Source organism: Mus pahari, chromosome 3 (assembly GCF_900095145.1).
Source record: "Mus pahari chromosome 3, PAHARI_EIJ_v1.1, whole genome shotgun sequence".
NCBI classification, from domain to species: Eukaryota; Metazoa; Chordata; class Mammalia; order Rodentia; family Muridae; genus Mus; species Mus pahari.
Genome location: NC_034592.1, coordinates 44,809,621 through 44,831,695, shown reverse-complemented (window position 1 = coordinate 44,831,695; position 22,075 = coordinate 44,809,621). Strand labels below are relative to the sequence as shown.

General features: G+C 40.7%; 1 protein-coding gene across 1 annotated transcript in view; it reads left to right on the top strand.

The window, feature by feature from the left end:
* Positions 1 to 22,075, top strand: part of Acvr1c (activin A receptor type 1C) — a 78,489-nt gene that overhangs the window by 48,001 nt on the left and 8,413 nt on the right. The window contains exons 3-8 of the mRNA XM_021193346.2: positions 5,019 to 5,258; positions 12,253 to 12,483; positions 15,184 to 15,351; positions 16,620 to 16,776; positions 18,437 to 18,561; positions 19,747 to 19,877. Of these exons, the coding sequence (XP_021049005.1) occupies positions 5,019 to 5,258; positions 12,253 to 12,483; positions 15,184 to 15,351; positions 16,620 to 16,776; positions 18,437 to 18,561; positions 19,747 to 19,877 (1,052 nt within the window). The remainder of the gene's footprint in view (positions 1 to 5,018; positions 5,259 to 12,252; positions 12,484 to 15,183; positions 15,352 to 16,619; positions 16,777 to 18,436; positions 18,562 to 19,746; positions 19,878 to 22,075) is intronic.

Sequence of the window (22,075 nt, the reverse complement as noted above, 5' to 3'; positions counted from 1 at the left end):
CCTCCCTCCCTCTCTCCTCCCTCCCTCCCTCCCTTCCTCCCTCCCTTCTTTTCTCCCTTCCTCCCTTCTTCACAAGCTCCCTTCCTCCCTTCTTCTGTTTGCTCCTCCCTTTTCCCTTTCTCTACCTTATTAATCCCTCTAGCCCTCCATATCTATGAATTCTGCCTCCACAGATTCAGTCAACTGCTCACTGAAAGTATCTAGGGGAAAATGTGTTTAAACACATCTCCGCAGACATTTTCTTTCGTATTATTCTTTACACAATGTGACCATGACATAGCATTTACATTGTATTAGTTTTTAGAAGTAATCTAGAGACAAATTGAAGCGCGTGGAGGAGTGAGTGGTGTGTGGGTTATGTAAAAATCCTATTCCACTTTATATAAGGGACTTGAGTGTGAATTTTAAATTACTCCCCATAAATACCACAAGAGACTTGTATTTGTCTTCCCAGTTCAAGGGATTTCAGAGCTCTGGAGAGATGCTCAGAGCTGGTTTTTCACACACCTGGGCCAGTACTTTTGCATTTCCATTCTCTTTCATTTGATTGGCCGAGGAAGTCAGTGCTTTGTCTTAGTGCTTTGCAGTGTTCCCCAGATGTCACTTGTGCCTTCATAGTCAGTGTACCTCCTCCCCCCTCCCCCAGGCACCAAAGTACCATCTTCACTAGCAACTGTCAAATAATAAGTTCTCCTGTGAATTCATTATTGTTCCAAAAGTAGTGTTTGTATCAAAGCTATCTTCTACCATGGTCTTCTATCCCAACTCATTGGCTGTAGGTATACACTTGTGTGTGCGTGTGTGTTTTTTTCCCATTAGGATTACAGGGAACATTTAGTGTAAGGCAAGGGCTTACAAACCTTTGCTTTTAGAACTGCTCAGTGTTTAAGGAGTCCTTTCTGGGCGGCGTTGCTAGCCTGTTTCTAGCTGAGTAATCTTTTCTTGTCCCTTACTACCTCCTATCAGTAGATCTGTTCACAAAGGGAGAAACATTGGCCATCCACAGTAAACATCTCTGAGAGCAGTTGCTGGTGCCCTGGCAGGTGACCAATCTCACGTTTGCTGACCTTTTGTCTCTATTAGTTGCCATAGTGATGAGCTGAGCTCTGCTTAATAGAGCTTTACCCAAATGGAGACAATCAATAGCTTTTAAAGGCTAATGTTTATGTTGGTGGCTCCTAACAGGAGATATCAAAATTAAATGTAGCTATATGAATGGCTCTGAAGACAGAGCTGAAGGTAAAAGATGTTATCACGTGGAAACGGGCATTAAAAAAAAAAAAAAAAAAAAAAAAAACTTAATTCAGAAGATGAATGCACTCAGTGGCTTTTTTTTGAACACCTACGATCCTCTGTGAAGATACAAAAAACTAGAATGATCATTGTAGAATAGGCAGTTATGTTCTTTGACAATAGCAAGCTTCAAAAGTCACAAGGACTTGGATAAGGGTTTCTGAAACCTAGTTGTCAGGGAACACTGTTTAGAACCCCTTGAAGAATACTCCAGGCTAAGCTCTCCCCATCCTTCTGCACAGCAGCTAATGATCCCAGAGGAGTCCCGAGACACACAGATATGTGGTGGGCAGTTCATGTGTACTGTGGAAGCACAAGAGGATGGACTGAGCCCCAGAGCCCTTTACCTGGTGACAGCTGACAGGCAGCTGGTGGGTCTGTGGTGACACACCTAGGAGCACAGCAGGGAGGAAGTTGATGTCTTTTCTGTCAAACCTAATGGTTCTCAAAGGTTTCACGCATATTTTTTGCCGTATCCTGAGTGAAATGCAAGCATCAGTAATGCACGTATTATACACCTTTGACAACATAAGGATAGCCCGATTCACGAAGTTCATTGTCCGTTGTTTATTTGAACTCTCTATACAGGCTGTGCCCTCAGTGGGATGTCTCTAAGCCTTTCCTAGCCAGGCTGAAGTGAGCCTTGTGTATGGAGGGAGGGTGTGGTCATCCTCAGGTTCAGGATGCAAAGGAGGTAACCCACAACCAAGCAGGATTCACCTTTCTCCAGGAGTTTGAGATGTTTGAGAACTCAAATCTCCTAAATTCTGTTGTGACAGTCTGACAAACACATCTCAAGGCGTTTTAAAAACAAAAATCCTGGGATGGAGAGATGGCTCCATCAGTGGGTAGGAGGAGCGTGTAATGTTTTTGCGAAGGACCTGCATTGGTTCACAACTGTCTGTACCTCCAGTTCCAGTTCCTACATCCTTTTCTGGCCTCCACAGGCACCTGCTTGCATATGGTACAAGTACATAAGTAAACATAAATAAAAGTTTAAAACTAAGCCGGAACAGCAGAAATCAGAAGCACCGGGGATAAGACATGACTATAAAATTAGACTGGTGCAGAGGCAATCTTCAGTGAACCAAAAGGAGGCAAGCAACAGACCAACTTAAAGGGGGGAATTAAATACAGAAAGTGTCTGTTTTCATGAACTTTGCATTCATCACTGCTTTGGTAAATTTAAAAGAAAAATCTGAAGTGCAGGATTAATGTTCCATTAAAAGAATGGCTACAAATATATCTTTTTTTCCGTGTGTGTGTGTGTGTGTGTGTGTGTGTGTGTGTTTATAAAGCCAAAGGTTGGTATCGTGTGTCCTCTGTGATTGATCTCTGCCTTATGCATTGAGGTAGCGTGTCTCTCGGAATTCAGACCTTGGCTATTTGGCTAGTCTAGTTAGGCAGCCTGCTCAGAGGATCCCATCTCCGTCTCTTGATACTAGGATTACAGACAGGTCTCCATGCCCTCTTGGCCTCTGCATGGATTCTGGAGATCTGAACTCTGGTCCTTACACTGGTGAAGTGAGTGCTTGCCCCACTGAGCCAGTGGTTCTCAACCTTTCTAATGCTGAAACCCTTTAATAGAGTTGTGATGAACCGCAACCATAAAATTATTCTGTTGCTACTTCATAACTGTAATTTTGCTGTAATGTAAATATCTGTGCTTTCAGATGCTCTTAAGTGACCTCTGTGAAAGGGTCATTGGACCCCTGGAGGGCTTTCGACCCACAGTAAGCTATCTCCCCTTCTCCTAATGATGTCTTTGTATTATTTGATCTCAGCGATCACATCAACATTTCTAAAAGAGAGATCTCTTACTTATCAGGAATAAAACTAGTCGATTTTTCAGTGACCCAACAGTTAAGAACTCTTTACTGGTGATCCGCTGTGAGTCGGGCACTGTTGTAAACACTGGGGATTCAGCTAGGAATATCACAGGCAGTTTCCTCCTGTTACAAAGCTCATGGTCCACAGAGAAAGTCAGATAATAGATGAACAGGCAAAATGACTTCTAACGGGAAACTGGTGATCTTAGCCAGGAATTGAAGCATCGCGGGTGTCCAGGAAGTGAGTGGAAACTGGGAAAAAAGTCTTTTAAAATCTCTACAAGTTTTTCTCATTTATTTATTTATTTATTTATTTATTTATTTATTTATTTATTTATTTATTTATATTTTGAGAAGATTAAATTACATAGTCAAAGGTGGCCTTGAGTTTTCAATCCTACTGTCCCTGGGATTGTAAGTATGTTGCTCTGGGCCCAGCTTCCTGAAAGTACTTTTTGGTGGGGTTGTTAGCTGAAACCATCACTTTCTACCAGGCTTATTGACCCGGGCTTCTGACTGTACTCCGTTTTCATTCTTCCGGCTCCAGCGTCTGTTGACACAGTGGCCACTCAGAATAAAACTTCAAACATATCCCCAAACCTCACATCCTCCTCTGTGTGATTAGCCTTCAACACATGGCACAAGGTTTCCCTTCAATTCCCTGATCCCATTTCCTCCTGCCCCCCCCCCCCAATTTCCTGCCCTCTAGGACATGTTTTCAAACTGACCAAATAGTCCCTTATGTGTATAATACCTTGGGGGTTGTGACCCCCAAGGGGGCCAAATGACCTTTTCACAGTCATGTCTAAGACTATCAGAAAGTACAGACACTTACATTGATTCATAGCAGTAGCAAAATTGTAGTTATGAAGTAGCAATGGAAATAAATGAGTCTCTTGCACCGGCTCCCTGTCTCTCCCATGCTGGCACCAAGCAACTCTGCCTGCCATTCCTTCTTTCTCTGTGTCATCGTCTCCAGGACACTTCCTCAGAGGGCCTTTTGAGGTCCACTCAATCTAAGGTGACATTTCACTCTCATGATATTCTGCCTGCTGATTCATCCTCGGAGCACGCCTCTCATCTCCTGTTCTTGCTACTACGCAGCCGTCTGCTTAGCTGTCTGTGTTTATGAGAGCATGCATGCTCAGAGAGTAAGGCCTGGCCTCTTCATTCCTTGATTTCCAGTACCCAGACTAATAGCGCCGTATTCCAAGAGCGCCAGGATTATTTGTGAAATGAGTGAATGGATGGATGGGTTTGCTCTAAGGACGAGACTGTTGAATATCAAGGAGAAAACGATAAAAATAAAAGCATAAAGTATTATGGAGGATTTTTCAAATTTTCCTAGCCTTTGCTTCCATATCCTTACCTCTGGCTCCCACGGCCATTGTCAGAGCAGCAGCCGGCTCACACCTTGTTCTTATCTTTGCTTGTATTGTGGCCTTTGTCAATGAATTTAAATCCACACTTTAGCGGCTGTATAGTCTACTGTAGTCACCAATATCATATTGGTGACAGTACTCGGATATCCGAAACAATTTTCAATGTTAGTACTTTTAAACCATTGTTTTCAACTTTCATATAAAGTAATTAATGGATTTTGTTGAGATATTTTCATACGCATATATGATTATACCTTGTGGCACATGCCTATAATCCCAGTGCTGGTGAGATGGAGGCAGGGAGATTAATTAAGAGTTCAAGGCCATCGTTGGCTGCATAGTTTTGGGCTAACCTGGGCTACATGAGACCCTGTCTCAAAAATAAAATAAAATAATCTTTGGTTTTAGAGTTACTACAAAACTCTCCAATAATCACTGTAAACAAATTCTAACAATATATAGACAGAATAAGAGTTGATTTATGGTTTCTTTCATCTTTCTTTTTAAACTGCAGCATCGCCAAATGCCCCTCGACTGGGTCCCACAGAGCTGACAGTTGTCATCACTGTGCCGGTTTGCCTCCTGTCCATAGCCGCCATGCTAACGATATGGGCGTGCCAGGACCGCCAGTGCACATACAGGAAGAGCAAGAGACACAATGTGGAGGAACCGCTAGCAGAGTACAGCCTTGTGAGTGCTGGAAAAACACTCAAGGATCTAATCTACGATGCCACTGTCTCCGGCTCAGGCTCTGGTACGTGCATGTTTGCAGTCCAAATAAATGTTTGTTTAAAAATAAATGAACAGTGCTTTTGATAAAAGTGTCCCATGTGAACTCATCAACTAAAGTGCTCAGTGAGGGACAGAATAAACGCAGTCATGGATAGGATTACAGTAGTCAGTTTCTGTATAGTTTTTCAAAAGACCTTTAATTTCTTCTTTATCTCCTTACTACATTCTATTTTACCTTCTGCTTTTCTTGTGTCTATGTTTGTGAGGAGAGAGAGAGAGAGAGAGAGAGAGAGAGAGAGAGAGAGAGAGAGAGAGAGAGAGAGAGAGAGAGAGAGAGAACACACACATCTCAAGCATAGAGAGATAGAGATGGGGGGAGGAGGGGAAGGACATGGAGTTGAGTGGGGAGGAGGTGGGGAGGGGAAAACATGATCAAAATATAATTGTAAGAAAAAAAAAATCCCACTTTAAAAAAGGAGCGGTGTTAGATGAAGAAGAAAACTGTCCTGATGTCTTCTTAGATGTCCACTGCAGCTTCTTTGGGTTTGGGTTTTTTTCTTTTTTAAGTCCCTGGAATATTTATTTTTTAAATGCAGATTCCATATGGCCTTTTCTACATATATTTGAACCCAGAGTTAAACAAGTGAATAACCAATTCTTATAAAAATGAATGGATATATCATCGTGAAAGTCATTGAACCTATCATTGTATTATCTCTTTGCTTTAGTTTATAACATATTTTTATGTCATTAATATCCTGCTGTAGAATTCTTAGTAGATTCCTGCTGCTGTCTTAAAACTCTTGGGACATATTGTTTTTTATTTGTTTGTTTGTTTTTTTGTTTATTTTGCTTTTACACCCTGAGTTTAGTTCCTTGTTTATTTGTTGTAGCTTTCCTTTTGTCCCTCACCTCTTTCCTTTATTGTCAGAGCCATCACTGCCACACTTTTGGGCTGTTTAATGGAAACAGGGCAGTTAGGGGTGTTCGGTTTAAGTCCTTGAATTGTGGGGAAATTAGTTAACAAATCAGTTTTCCTGTGGACATTTGTTTGTGACCCCAGGAGGTCTTGTGGACCTGTAGGTGTCCAGTGGGGATATGCTTTCTGAAGCTAGCAGGAGCTGCCCTGGAATTAAATCAATATGTTCTGGAAGCCCAGAAATAGGAGCCTGACTGAAGCTTGTGGCATCCCTGGCTGGCTCTGCAGCTCAAGATTATTCGTTCACTATTGTGTTTTCTTCTTTAATGAATTCAGACCTCCAATGAAGAAATTCTGAGGTCCAGACTGCATCACGGAGTAAAAGAGCCTTCATTAATAGGTCAAAACACCAGGGAATATAGGAACAATGCAGGATTTCCCTGAAGTTATAGGGGTTCCTTTCTTCCCATCTGAAGTTCTAGAAGTCCCTAGACCTTGGCTTTGTAGAAATATGACCAAGAGTATACCCAGAAGAGCCACTTCATATGCCCTTACAACTCTCTTTGCTTTAGAAAGATCATTAGTGTTTTAATTCCAGCCAGGGACAGTGATACCTGTCTGTAATATTAGTACTTGGGAGGCTGTAGCAAGAGGCTCCTGAGTTAGGGACCAGCCTGGGCTCCATGGCAAATCCTTGCCTTGAAAAAAAATGAAAGGAAACCAAACCAAACCAAACCAAACCAAACCACACCACACCACACCACACCACACCAAACCAAACCAAACCAACCCAAACCAAACCAAACCAAACCAAGCACACAGCTTCGAGGGCCTCTCTCACTGGTGGGTGTGAGCAGCAGCCAGGCAGACACTGTTATAGAGGCAAGAGGGAAAACACATCACATTCATTCAGGCACACATATTTAACAGGAAGTGCTCTGGATGCATCAGAAAGGAACATCCTTTTACTGACCTGAAGAGTCTAACGGTCCAGGCCATCACTGTATCGTCAAGTGAGATACTTTCAAGAGAGAAAACCAAGTTCTGCAATTACAAAGCATATGAAGCTGGAATCCAAATTATGTCATCATATATAAGGCTTACCTTTTTATCTTAAAAGCAATATTCTTCAATACTCAAACTCTGCTTCTTTAGACAGTACACGCTGAGATCTACTCGACCCCAAGTTTTTGAGTACTGGCAACATTCAAGCACGAAGAAGTCTGATTTATGCTTAATTGCTAGAAACATATATCTTCTTTTCTTTTTCTGTGTTTTTTCCCCCTTTCTCTGTGTAGCCCTGGTTTTCCAGGAACTAATTCAATAGATAAGAGTGGTTTTGAACTCAGAGATCTTCCTGCCTCCTGAGTGCTGGGATTAAAAGAAAGAGTCACCACTACCTACCAGGCAAGCACATTTCTTTATAACATTCAAAGGACTAAACAATGCTCTGCTTCATTTCCACAAAACCAACTTAGGTCATTTGATGATGTTAGGTGGTGCCCTGGTTAGTTTTTATTGTCAACTTGACAGAGCCTAGGGCTATCTGAAAGGAGAAGCCTCAGTTGAAGTCACCTGGGTCAGTTTGGTCTGTGGACCTTTCTATGATGAAATTGTCTTGATTGCTAATTGATGTAAGAAGGCCCAGCCCACTGTAGGTAGTACCATCCCTGGGCAGATGTTCTTGGACCATATAAGAAAGCTAACTAAGAATAGGCCAGGGAGTCATCCAGCAAGCAATGTTTCTTCACAGTTCCTGCCTCCAGGTTTTACCCTGACTTCCTTCAAAATAGGCTGTAATCTGGAAGTATAAGCCAAATAAATGCACCCTTTCTACCTGCAAGTTTGCTTTTGGTCATGGTGTTTGTTTATTTTTCTACTCTTTAAGTGTGTTGAGTCTGACCCCAAGGATTTCTTCTCCAAATTAAATGATACAAGTTAAGAAGCCAAGGAGTAGATGTGTCATTTAAGAAAGGAGCGATGAGCTGTCAAGATGGCGCACTGGCTATTGGTGCTTGCTGCCAAGCCTGAAGACTTGAGTTCATTTACAAGGAGTCACATGGTAGGCGAGAGCCGATCCTCACTGGTTGTTCTTTGAACATATACTCCTTATAGTGCCCCTCCACACAAATAAATAAATGCAATCAATTTTTTTTTATAGGAAAGAGTCATGACCTGAACACAAAATACAAAATTTCTACAAGTGGCACAGACCCAGATTAGTGCACATTAGTGTAGGAAGGTTATTTTTTTCTTCAGCTGATGGAGACCATTACAGAAAGCCACAACTATTCAAATTTCACAGAACAACTGATCATGGGGTACCCAGTATCAGAGCATACACCTACAACACAACTCCTACAGCCAAGGCTCAGGGAACGTTCCAGAAGATGGAGCAGAAAGATTTTAAGAGCCAGAGAAGCAGGAGGTCTCCTGTGAGATTGTGCTTCCAGGAATCGGCAGAGAAATCTCACCTGTGAGACCTCAACTACTTGGTTGCCTGGACAAGGCCAGAACACAGAAAATACCAATAGACATGTTAATGTGGAAGGGCAAAAATTTCATGAAGCCACCAAATCTCATGGGGACCCTAAGTTCAGACACACCAAATGAACTCATCAGGCTATATTTATATATTTGTATGTATTATGCACATAACAATAAAAATAAAAAAAAATCACGCTTTTGAATGTTTTCTAAAAGCGTGTTTCAGGCATGGATATGAATTTGTTGGCTTCTGAACTGTTCCCTTTGAGATCATTCTAAGACATTCTATGAAAGGAAGAAGAAAACATGCCCAAGCCTGGATCATTTCTTCTTGCTTTTCTGCAGTGAAGATTGAACCCAGTGCCTCACACATCACATGCTGGGCAAATGTTCTTACTCTGAACTGCTGCATATCTATCTATCTATCTATCTATCTATCTATCTATCTATCTATCTATCTATCTATCTATCTATCTATCTATCTATCATCTGTCTATCATCTGTCTGTCTATCATCTGTCTGTCTGTCTGTCTGTCTGTCTGTCTGTCTGTCTGTCTGTCTGTCTATCTATCATATGTCTATCTATCATCTGTCTATCATCTGTCTATCTATCTATCTATCTATCTATCTATCTATCTATCTATCTATCTAATGTCTATCTATCTATCTATCTATCTATCTATCTATCTATCTACCATATGTCTATCTATCTATCTATCTATCTATCATATGTCTGTCTATCTATCTATCTATCTATCTATCTATCTATCTATCTATCTATCTATCATATGTCTGTCTGTCTATCTATCTATCTATCTATCTATCTATCTATCTATCTATCTATCTACCTACCTACCTACCTACCTACCTACCTACCTACCTTATGTGTGTGTGGCACAGGGTGGGGACAAATTGTCCCTAACTTCAGTCTGTAGATTGGCATCACTAGGCTCCACTTATGGATAAATTTCCTTAAAGACAGATTTGAACAAGCTTTAGGCATATTGTATAGCCACAGCTGTTTGGCAGTGACCCCTAGCTAAAAGCCCATGCCTTTGATCATCATAGAACAGGTTTACCGTCAGCAATGCTTCTGCCACAATAGCTTGCCTGTGGGGAGGAGACTAGACCAACCTGTTTCGTCTCTGCCTTTCTCAATTGGTTGCTGACCTTGGATAAGAGGCAGCTTTGTCAGATATTGAAAAACCCTGATTACGAAGCTTATCCATGACCAGGTCAGGGACAAATTTCAAAGAGACGGAGAGCCTACAAAGTGAAAACAAACGATGTTTTATTGGACTCTGCTTGAGAGTGAGCTTTGTCTCAGGCGGCTTTTTAGGGAAGTGGGGAACCTGCGTCTTTGTTTTACTGTATAGCATTCTGACAGACGGTGACACAAGCCAGACATCAGCTTTCTATAATCCCTGGTGAAAAGATTTAAATGAACTCATAGCAAGAGACAAAGTTTCTGTTCAAATGCAGCCTGGAGGTATAGAGCATTCATTTTGTGATTTGCTTTGTGAAGCAGCTCTCATTTTCTGCCTCACCCTGCTCACCCCACTGACCCCTTACACATTCCTCTTTGTCCACCGATTGGCTGTTGCATCAACTGCAGTGTGAAAACTTTACTGGTTCCTTTCTTTCTTTGTCAGTGATGATGCAGAGAGGGGTTAATTGTTAGTATCACGTTGTGCCAAACACATTGAGTGAAGCCTACAAAGATAACCCTGGCTATTTATCGTTGCATGTCTTCCTTTCCACAGAGAAGAGCTCAGGTCTGTCTCCTCTGGGGGGGGGACAAAGCATTCTAGGCCAGCCTCCGGCAGCAGCAGACTCTCTTTAGGTCTGATTACTGTCAGGCTCCAATTTTCTCATCGATAGAGGATGAGGCTGAACCAGATGGTCCCCAAAGAACTTTTGGACTGTGGGGCTTGGTGACTAATTGTTGAGGCTCATACCAGTGAATTTATAGTCTGTGCCTCTTCACCGTCGTGGGTGGTTCTATTGGAGATGAGAACATCTGTGTAAATACTCGCTCATTCTTGGAGCAGGGGACAATGCCCGGAGGAGCCACACGGGCATTGTTTTGTCCAGCCACCTGAGGACAATGACAATTACCAAGCTGATTTTCTACAATACGCGTATGCCTTAGCCTATCTGCAATACAATTATAAGAATGATAAAAACCTCACGGACCTTATATTGAAAATGCAGCAAGTGAGAAGAAAGAATATTATAATTCACTCCGATTCCGTCATGTGCTTCAGTTTCTTCTCTATCTGAAAAGCTACAAACTCATAGAGATAAAATTTACTACCCTGCTTCCAGTTAAGAGTGTAGCCAAGCAGGCTCCGGTGCCATCGGTATACCTTTACCAGCAGTACTACCAGTGTTCATCTTACAGGAGCCATTCTGAGCTTGCTGTAATATTAAGAGGGTAGCTGTTATTTATCATGCATTACGCCAGGTACAGTGCTAGCTGCCCAGTCTCCATCTCAACTCTTACATTGTCTCATCTCCTGGAGAACAGTGCTAAAGCTCACAGAAGATGAGTATCCCGCTTGTAGTGACTAGATGATGCATCTGTGCTAGCACACCTTCACCACATTTCACATTTCAAAGGTCTCCTTTTTCCTTATTATAAACAGCAATGTGTTCTATAATGTTCATAGATTCTCTGCATTTTTCATTAATTCTATAAAAAAGAATTTTAGAAGTAGAGCTATTGCTTTAAAAATACAACCGGTCCGGACATGGTATAATGTACTGTTAGTCCTAGCACTTGAGAGGCAGAGGCAGGCAGGGCTCTGGGAGTTTGAAGCCAGTTTGCTCTGCACTGTGACTTCCAGATCACCCAGGGATACATATTAAGACCTGTCTCAAAACAACCACAACAAAAATTGATGAGCGTTATACATATATAAAGAATGTGTTTTCTTTGCATTTATTTTTCAGAAACATATTCTTCATGTAGAATTCCTATCTTACTGTGTCATTGAATTTGATTACTTACATGCACATTTTAATTTTGTTTTGAAAAAAAAAATATGAGGAATGTTTTCCTTTTTTCAGTAGTACTGGAGCCATGCATTTCAAGTGTTAGTCGTGCATGGTTTCCTTTGAGTCAGACTGGCTTTGTGAGAAATTTAGCAGGATTTGCCACAATTCTTCGAAATCAGAAATCTGCAGCAGTATGCTGTGTTTAAAAAGTTTTGTTTGTGTATAAGAGAAAAGAAATTAATAATTTAGTACTTTTTTCATTTTTTCATTTTTTTTCTTTTCTTTTCTTTTTTTTCTTTTTTTTTGAGACAGGGTTTCTCTGTGTAGCCCTAGCTGTCCTGGAACTCACTCTGTAGACCAGGCTGGCCTTGGACTCAGAAATCCACCTGCCTCTCCCTCCCGAGTGCTGGGATTAAAGGCATGCGCTACCACTCCCCAGCTTAATTTAGGACATTTTAGAGGTTATTGGCATTACAGTTTGTTGTAACGATGCTTATTTCTTCAAATTTGACATACTTGCTAAAGTGCCTAGGCGTTTGCTTTCCGTGTCACACCGACCGTCATTGGCATTGTGACTTTTGTTTGATCAGGCTGCCCTTTCTTTGACTAGGACTGCCTCTCTTGGTTCAAAGAACAATCGCAAGGACAATTGTACTTCAAGAAATCGTAGGAAAAGGTCGGTTTGGAGAAGTGTGGCACGGAAGATGGTGTGGAGAAGATGTGGCTGTGAAAATATTCTCCTCCAGAGATGAGAGATCTTGGTTCCGTGAGGCGGAAATTTATCAGACGGTGATGCTGAGACACGAGAACATCCTCGGTTTCATCGCTGCTGACAACAAAGGTAAGGTCCGGCTCGCCAGGGTCGCTTGCCTGGGAGCATCATCACCAGTGTCTCGGGAAAACACATACAAAGCTATCTTATTAGGAAAATCCTCTTTTCTTTCCCACATGCAAATGTACATAAACAGAGAAGTGCGGTAACAAATGATTGGTGTAGAGTCATGATGACGTAGCAAGGCAGATATTTGCATATTTGATAACTTGTATTGGGCAGGAACCAGCCTTGCTCCACTGGAACCGATCCTAGGAAAATCTACTAGTCTAGTTGTCCGGTCTTTAGTAGTCTAGTTGTCCTTAGTCACCCTGGGTCACGAAAAGATCTAGAGCATTTTGGAATGTGGAGGGAGGGCATTCAAGTGTGCTGGCCAGTGGGAAGTTACTGGAAGTTTGAATGGCTGTTGTTTATCAGCTGGGTTTATCGACTACATCACAGGCTATTCCTACGGGTGTCCAGATCTTAGCACTTGTATCCCTAGACAGTGTGAGAATGAGTTAAGGGATTGTTAGTGGGGTTTGCTATCACGGTTAGTTTGACCATGCCTCAGAATTTAAGTTTAACACTGTCAGATAATAATTGTTAGTTGTTTTAGTATCCCGGAGCAAAACAGATAATCACCTATCTGATATTTAAAGCCAGTACTCTCAAAATATTGTACACATGTTGGGGTAGTGAGGGGAGGATGGAGTTGGTGGCTCTGTGGCTTTCCACTTCCTACAAAACTGCCTCATTTTACTGTACAAAAAGACGAAATGCAGAAAGAAGTGAGGAAACTCAATTCGGTCAGGTTTCAAACTGGAACTTTAATAATTTTAATACAATGAAGAACTTTGATGCAGCCACAGTTACATTCTCATAAAAAAAGTGAGAGTGTTTAAACTAAATTATGTGTGAATTTTACACATTTACTATTTTCTGAAAAATTAAAATAAACTCTTCACTTTTGTCTAATAGAAACATGATAATATTTTATACTCATTATTAATATTAATAGTAATAACAATATAAGTATATTATATATTATGTTATATGTTATGTATTATATGTAATATTTGATTAAATATATAAAATACAATATGTAATATATTATAATAATATTACTGTTAACATTAAGAATGGAAATATTAATAATTTTAATATTTCTTATTAATTAGATGGAAAAAGATATCTTTAGCAGTTTTGCATATTTTGATTATAATTTAGTTTTCTAGTGGGGATTTGTTGAGAGAGTAAAGGAGAGCTGGGATAAGACAGAAAGTTAGTTCTTCATGAGTTCTATCTATCTATTTTTATTTTTATTTTTATTATTATTTTTTTATTATTATATAATTTCAAGTGTTTGGGTAGTTTGTTTGCATGCGTGTCTGTGCACAGTGAGACCAGAAGAGGACACTGGACCTTCTGGATCTGGAGCTACAATTTACTGTGAGCCACCATGTGGATGCTAGGAATTGAACCTGGATCCTGTGGAAGAGTAATGTCCTTAACTGCTGAGCCATCTCTCCAGTCCTTCTTTCCAACTTCTTAAGGACATATACCTTAACACTATATCCCAGAGTTTTGAAAACTAGGCATTTTGTTACACAGCTAAGGACCCACTTTCCAAAACCCTGCTAATGTTGAGCTGAGTTATTTCCTGGTCAGGTTACCCAGCAGTGACATTAGTGCAGCAGGAACCAGCCCCACAGCTCATCTTGATGAACTAGTTTAATACCAGTGCCCTAAAGAGGCCATTCTTGTTTCCTTGCACGCAACTGGATAGTCTTAGGCATATCTTTACTTGTCAGTCAGTCTGTACAGATCCCACATGGTCTCTAATATCACTTTCTCAAATTATTTATTTTGTGAAGCAGTAACACTTTTAACTTATAGCCCATGGTAGGACAAAACCCTTGTCGTGAGAGACGGTGCCTAGGAATGGGTGTCAGTGGGGAGTCTGAGGGTGGGTTTAACATATGGTGGTTGTTAGTGAGCCTTAGAGTACATTGGATTTTGTAAGTCATGAAGATTTCTCACTGCCTGGTTGTGGAAATGAGATCTTTGGATAACCTCCAGCTCCTGAGCATGTAGCACCCGGCAGGGTAGCCCCTAAGCAAACTTCACGGGAATCTCGGGACTGGTCAGGGTGTCACCCAAACTGTCACAGACACTGTTTAGAGAGCCACATCTAACTGCTGGAACCCTAAACTAACTTCTAGTCTGCTTAAAACAGTCTTTAAAAAAAAATGACAGGTTAGTTTTTGTTTAAATGGGCGCGCTGTCTGAGAATCTCCAGCAACATCTTGGCTCTTTATACATTTGTTTGGAATACATAACTTCTTATTTTTAGAGGCAAATTTCTCGGACATTGTTAGAATGTCAGCACTCCTATGGTAGTAATTATGGTGTAAATTTCTTTGGATTTATTGCTGTAATCTTTCTTTAAAGCTTAATAGTAATGGGCAAGGCCATACTGAGGCCAAAGTTGCCTCTTGGAAGTTTCTCCCACAGTGGCTCTCTCAGAAGGTTGCCTTGCACTGCAGTAACTGTCACCAGCAACTACCGATGAACGCATACAGGGGAAGGATCACTCATTTGTTGGGACTACCTTACACAACTTCCTGTTTCAGTGGAAGCTCCCACGGTACCCACACCTACAAGAGTTGAAAAAGTGCTCTTTTTCTTTCTCAACATTTACAACGACAAATGATGTTCTCTTGACAGATAATGGAACTTGGACGCAACTTTGGCTTGTGTCAGAGTATCACGAGCAGGGCTCCTTATATGACTATTTGAACAGAAACATAGTGACTGTGGCTGGAATGGTCAAGCTGGCGCTTTCAATAGCGAGTGGCCTGGCTCACCTGCACATGGAGATCGTGGGTACTCAAGGTCTGTATTGCCTTTGAGAAAGCTGGCCTTTGTATTGACTTTACTTTAGTTCGTTACCATCCCCAAATACAGAGGAACAGTGGAAGTCCTTCACAAAAGTGAGGTTTTTTGTCATGATGAAAGCAACTTTCTTATAGTCTCAGCACCACACATGATATTCCTGTTGTGTTTTCATCTCAGTAGCTCCATCCTTGCCAATAGATTGCATACCTGGAGTTCTTGTTTTGGTGGTCAAGGCAAATATAGAAATCTATTGCAGATGATATAAATGCTTGCTTTTGATGATTAAAATGTAATTGGTAAAGATAATGTGATCATGAGTAGAAGCCGGATGTGGGAAGCTGGGCCAGAAGGATTGCTGGTGAATTTGAGGTCATCCAGGGCTACAGAATGAGTTCCATCCTAGGCTGGAACTGTCTCAATAAAGATAGAAAAGGATATATGAATATCATAAGTGAAGGCCAAAAGATGTGCCCTGTCTTGTGGATTCGCTGAACCTACTGGAAAGTGACATTCAAGTCATTAGTTTAAACATTCCACTAGGTTCATGACCCCTTTATACCCTTAAAAATTATTGAAGTCTGCAAGGTTTTGGTAAATGTAGGTTGTACTTATTAATAATTTCCATATCAAAAACTTTTCATTGAGAAATTGAAAAACTGTAATTAGCCAATTAAATGTTAATGTGATAACAACTTACAAATGTTTTATAACTTTTTAATGCAATGTAGTAAAAATTAGTGGCTTTTGCTTTACATTTTTGAAAATACATTAAATGTCTAGCTCATTGTCTAAAATTTCATACATGCTCCTCTTTATACTATTTGTCTCCCTATATGGTTTTGGTTGAAGTAAGTGAAGAAATGGTGGTGTAGCTATACAATGGTTTTAAGGACCCCCATGGCCCTTCTGTTCTCATCTGGGAATTACTATTCTAGGAGAGTAAAAGTTCGAGTAAATGTTTTGTTAGAAAAAAATTTGCTCTATTGTAATCACTCAAAACAGCAGCTGTACCTTTATTGAACAGTCTGGTTATTAGTGTTCACCACGGTCACCTGGTGCTCCTCACATTGGAGCTGCTTGAGCATAAATTAAGAGTCTGCCCTCACTTAGCTTGGAGTTTGAAGAGATGACTGCTTGGAAAGATCTGCTGGACTTGGGTGTGCAGTCAGAGACAATGTGTCTGAGGAGGTGACGTCTGAGCTAAGTCTTCTGAATGACTTGCTTCAGTGAGAAAAAAATTAACACCCATTTCTTATGCTTTATAGGTAAGCCTGCTATCGCTCACCGAGATATAAAGTCAAAGAATATCTTAGTCAAAAAATGTGACACTTGTGCCATAGCCGACTTAGGGCTGGCTGTGAAACACGATTCTATCATGAACACTATAGACATACCCCAGAATCCTAAAGTGGGAACCAAGAGGTAAGATGACTTTCCTTGGTGGCTTACTAAAGCTTAAATGGTGATCAAACACCCTGAGCACTTGTGATGTGTGTCCAAATGTGAAAAAAAAAAAATGTTAGGCTGAAAAAAGCAAGAAGTCTTTCTGGAGATATGGAGACACCAGTGACCACAAGGTGGGGTTACAAAGACAGAGGGTTGACTTTTTGCCCAGGTGAAGTAGCCACTTGGGGGCAGAATCTAGTGCATGGCCATGGCAAAGAGATAATTGGCATACCGCGGCAATGTGACACACTTTTTGATGTCTTTCTTGGAAAAATCAAAAGAAACCACCTCGGAACTCTAGCATCCTTATGTATCATCAGTAAACTGAAATTCAGGGCTTGCTGTACAGGCTCGGGTTTTAAAGAACCCATGCAAAACCAGTCTGTTGGAATAGATAGGTTAAGGACGATATATAATAAAGCCATTTATGTGACAGTCCGTGCTCTTAACACACAAAGATATTATGTATCAATTTGTATCTTACCGATAGCCAGACTTGCCCTCAGTCTCACAGAATAAAGTATTTTGCAGTAATATGCATTTGAATACGATTTCCACCTCCAAGGAACAGATTATGATAGCACTAGGGGGAAGCAGGAAGTAAATGGAGCACACCAGCTGTGGCTGTGACAGGCTCATCAGTCACTACATGTCTGATGTGTTTCCTTGTTTGACCAGCAGGTGGCTCCTCAGTTAGTCTACTTCCTTGTCCTTTACTTAGGTTCCGGGATTCATGGTACTTTTTCACAATTCCAGAGTTCTTGACCTTGGAATGACAACCATCAACTTATTTTCCTGGACACACGAAAGTGTTTGAGAATAGAGAATTTCTAAGGAGGTAGAGCTGGCTACTGAGATTTCAGGACAATGAGTACAAGTCATCTGCTGTCTGCTGTAGACTTACCAAGTAGGCAGAGTCATGCCAGGGAAGCAATTTCAGAATGAGCAGCCCTAATGGACATCTCTTCTTCTCTTAATAAGGACATCTATCTTACTATTTCTGCATTGGGGACACTCAGGCAAGGCTTGGGTGCTGCTTTCCTTCGGGGGGCCTAATATTTTGAAAAGAACCTAAAGATTATATAGTCTGGAAAAATGCTCAACTCTGTATGTGCCAAATAGACTCAATCAGGTCCTGTGCGTCTAAGCCTTCTTTCCATTAAACTTTGTTCGAACAAGGATATACTTTCCTTGGCCATAGAATGTAATAAAATTCTTCATCCTGATAAAATATTTGTGGAATACCATGCTGCCGTGTGTTGGCAATCGAGCCCTCTGGGGTGAGGGAAATCCCCAGCTTGTCAGAAGGGAACTTTCCATGATGACAGATTCTTGAGGTGTTGAGCCTCATTTCTGTTATTGAGTGCTTTGCTCCTGGACCTTCCCAATTTACTCCTTCCAAGTACGGGGCTGCTGTTGATCCTGCCACAATGTGAAATTGTGAAACCTTTACCTTTGTTTAAAATGCTTCAAAAATGATGGCTGTGTCAATAACTGTGTTATTTTTATTCCACCCTAATTATGGTATCTGAGATGTTCCTTTGAAACTGATGTGTTACCTTGATTTATGTTTTGTAACAAAATGTATTAAAGTTGTGTTTCACTGGACCGAAGCTCAATGTGCACATTTTTGAAGGTATATGGCTCCTGAAATGCTTGATGATACAATGAACCTGAGCATATTTGAGTCCTTCAAGCGAGCTGACATCTATTCAGTGGGGCTGGTTTACTGGGAAATAGCTCGAAGGTGTTCAGTTGGAGGTAAGTTTTTGGAAATACCCTTTGTTTCCCTTCCCTTGACACTGAGTATAAGATGTGATTTTCTTTATTTTCTCCTCAGCATACTGAACTCTTTCTGAATAGTTAAGAGAGTTCCATTCAGTGATTTCTTTATAGAGGCAAAAAAGAAACCTCCTGTGGAGAGTGTGTGGAGGTTATCTTTTGAATTCTGCTTAGATGAGAGTGACAGTTCTGATCATTCTGATGCCCATATGATTATTTTGAGTCACTTGAAAATTATCTGATTAGAGTCTGGAGGCAGTTGGTATCCCTACACTTATCCCAGAGAAGCTAATGGCTTGCCAAGGCAGTAGGTCTGTGAGCCTTCTGTTTCCCAGGCTTTTCTTCCTCTTTCTCCCATGATGTAAACGGCAACGCCAGATTAAATAGAGTGGAGAAGTGAGTGGTGGCCTACCTCTTGCCCTCTAATGCTCCCCAGAGCTTAGGAATTAGTAAGGGAACCCTGCTAATGCAGTAATGAAATTGCTGCATCAGTGGAGAAAAGTTAAATTCTGTTTAAAGCAGTTTACAGATATTCCCTTGTAAGTGAGGCACAGGTAGGATGCAGCTTGGTTTAGGACTTCCTATGTGCATGTATGCATGTGTGTGTGAGCACTTATGTGTCTGTGTATGTGTGGATCATTTTGTCAGGTTTGGCAGTAGTAATGTACCCGATGAACCAGATACCTGGATATTCTAAAACCAAAACAGTTGTTTTGACAGGTAAATATACTCTATTTACAGAGCACTGATGTTATGCTATAGATATTGCAATTAGGGAAATTAGGATTACATTTTTACTATATAGTGACAATTTATGAAATTAAAAAGTCACAATGCTTTTATTGTCAATGATATTTCTTTTATTTTATACTGTTGTAAAATTATGTTCATTATTTATGCAGTGTTTTATGTTTTACATATGATACCTATATTAATTTTACATCTTATAAAATTTTACTTTATATTATAAATATCATAACTCTATATAAGTTTTTAACAGAGTGATTTGAAGTGAAATCTGTTTTACAGAGATATTTTAACAAGTGTGAGGCTCTATTTTTCCAGGATATCGTGTGTGTCTGACGGAAGTCAGTGTTATTAGCTTGAAATATGCATCATTACTGATTGTATATGTAGGAAAATGTATTTTCACCTTTCTTATAGGAGTTGTTGAGGAGTACCAGTTGCCTTACTATGACATGGTGCCTTCAGATCCTTCGGTAGAAGAAATGAGGAAGGTTGTTTGTGATCAGAAACTCCGACCAAATCTCCCAAACCAGTGGCAAAGCTGTGAAGTAAGGCTACTATGTTCTCTTCCTTCCTCTTCTTCCTCCCTGTCATGCTCCTCCCCAGTCATCCTCCCCTGCCTCTTCCTCCTCCCTGTCATGCTCCTCCCCAGTCATCCTCCCCTGCCTCTTCCTCCTCCCTGTCATGCTCCTCCCCAGTCACTCTCCCCTGCCCTCCACCCCTTCTCCCCTCTTCCCCTTCTTCATCTCCTGGATAACAACATAAACTATGTTCTTATACATTTCTTTCTATCCCGTTGTTGAGACTAGCATCAGTGAACGCTTTCAGAGAATATGTAGTATTTTCTAAACCCGGTTGCTTAATTCATTCCATTATGAAGGGTACCTTAGTTTTATGTCTTTAGAGGGATTTTATTCTCTTTAGTAGTATGTATCTATGACCCAAACCCTGAAGCTCAGACGGTTCCAGACAACGGGACATTGAGTAAGGCTCCTCTGAAGTCCTCAGAGGGTGATTGTTCAGGACGTATGTCCTCCTCCCCAAGGTGGCTCAATTCTCATCCTCACTGCTCCCTGACATCGATGTCTGGACATGTGGCAAACAAAGGAAACCGAGGAGCAGCATGACTCTTCAGGGCTCCGCACAAGGAATACAAAAGTTTCCGCTCTTGCCTCCTAGCAGAACCAGTGGCACGGCCCCATCACAGGGCAAGGAGCTGGGAACTGAAGGGCATGCGCAAAGTCCGTGGCTAATTGTACTATAGCTGGTACTTTATGCTCCATCTCAGACTATCTGGAGCTTAATCTCCCTCCTAAGATAAGTCCCCTCACCTTAGATCCAGTTGTTTTCACAAACAATACTGGACTCTGACCAAGCATCATGGGCACCCGGTGTTCATTTTGCTGCAATAAGTTCTGACAGAGAGAGGATTGGCCACGCTCCCCTCTTCCATGCCTCCACCTCTCAGTCCCATTCACTGCTCTTTATTTTCTGCCATAGTTGAACATAATAACTAAGCCGTTTAGGTGACATGTTACTTTTTGTTTTCTTATAGGATTGTTTTTACTTAGTTGCTCTTTTACTTCATCTGTTTCCCTCTTCCAGGATTTTAATTCTTTCCTTTAAGGCAAGTGTTAGTATTTTTGTCTTTTGCCTACTTATCTCAACTCTATATTTACCTGGGAAGCAGACTTAGAGACTTGTATACATACCATACTGAAAGAATTAATTTTCTAATATTGTTAGTTGTAGTCACACGAGGGATATAAAGGATAATACTTAAATGAAAACCTGTGAATACACAGTTTGAAAAGCAGATTATTTTCAGAAATCTTTGAGGAATTTTCTGCCTGAGTTGTTAATGTTGATATTAATGATTTTACTCTTCCCTGGTTTTATTTAGATTTTACCACATATATACATATTTCCTGAAAAATACTTGCAGTTATGTATTTATGAAAATTAGGAGTAAAACCTGCTACACGTATTCTTATTTTTTCTATATACACAGACATATAAACATCTGTCCACTTTTATTGCTATGTAGCATTTTTCTGTGTGGATGTTTCTTTGTCTGTTCTAGTATTAGTTATCATATGTGATTTATAGTTAGCATTGTTAAAAAGGATGCCCCTAAATGTATTAGTGAATATATTATAGTTGCTGTGACAGAATACCCGATGACAAGAACCTAAGGAAGGAAGAGTTAAGCTTATCTCTAAGCTTGAAGGTAACATTATGATGGGAAAGGCATGTCAGCAGGAACAGGAGCAGCTGGACACACTGTGTGTTCATTAGTTTTCTATTGCTGTCAAGACACACCATGACCAAAGCAACTTAAAAAGAAAGCATTTAGTTGGAGTCTCATGGTCCCAGAGCATCAGAGTGCATGACCATCACGGAGGGGTGCATGACATCAGACAGGCATTCATTCATTCAGCCCAGGGCATCAGCCCATGGGATAAGGTCAGCTACATTTCAGGTAGATCCTTTACCTTCTATTAATCCTTTCTGGAAATAACCTCATGAACATACGTAATCAATGTGTTACCAAGGTGATTCTAAATTCTGTTAAGTTGACATATAAGATTATCCATTTTGCAGGACTGGAGAGATGGGTCAGTGGTTAAGACCACTTGATGCTTTCACATAGGACCAGAATTTAGTTCTCAGAAGCTCACAACTGTCTGTAACACCAGCTCAAGGGTATGTGACCACACACACACACACACACACACACACACAC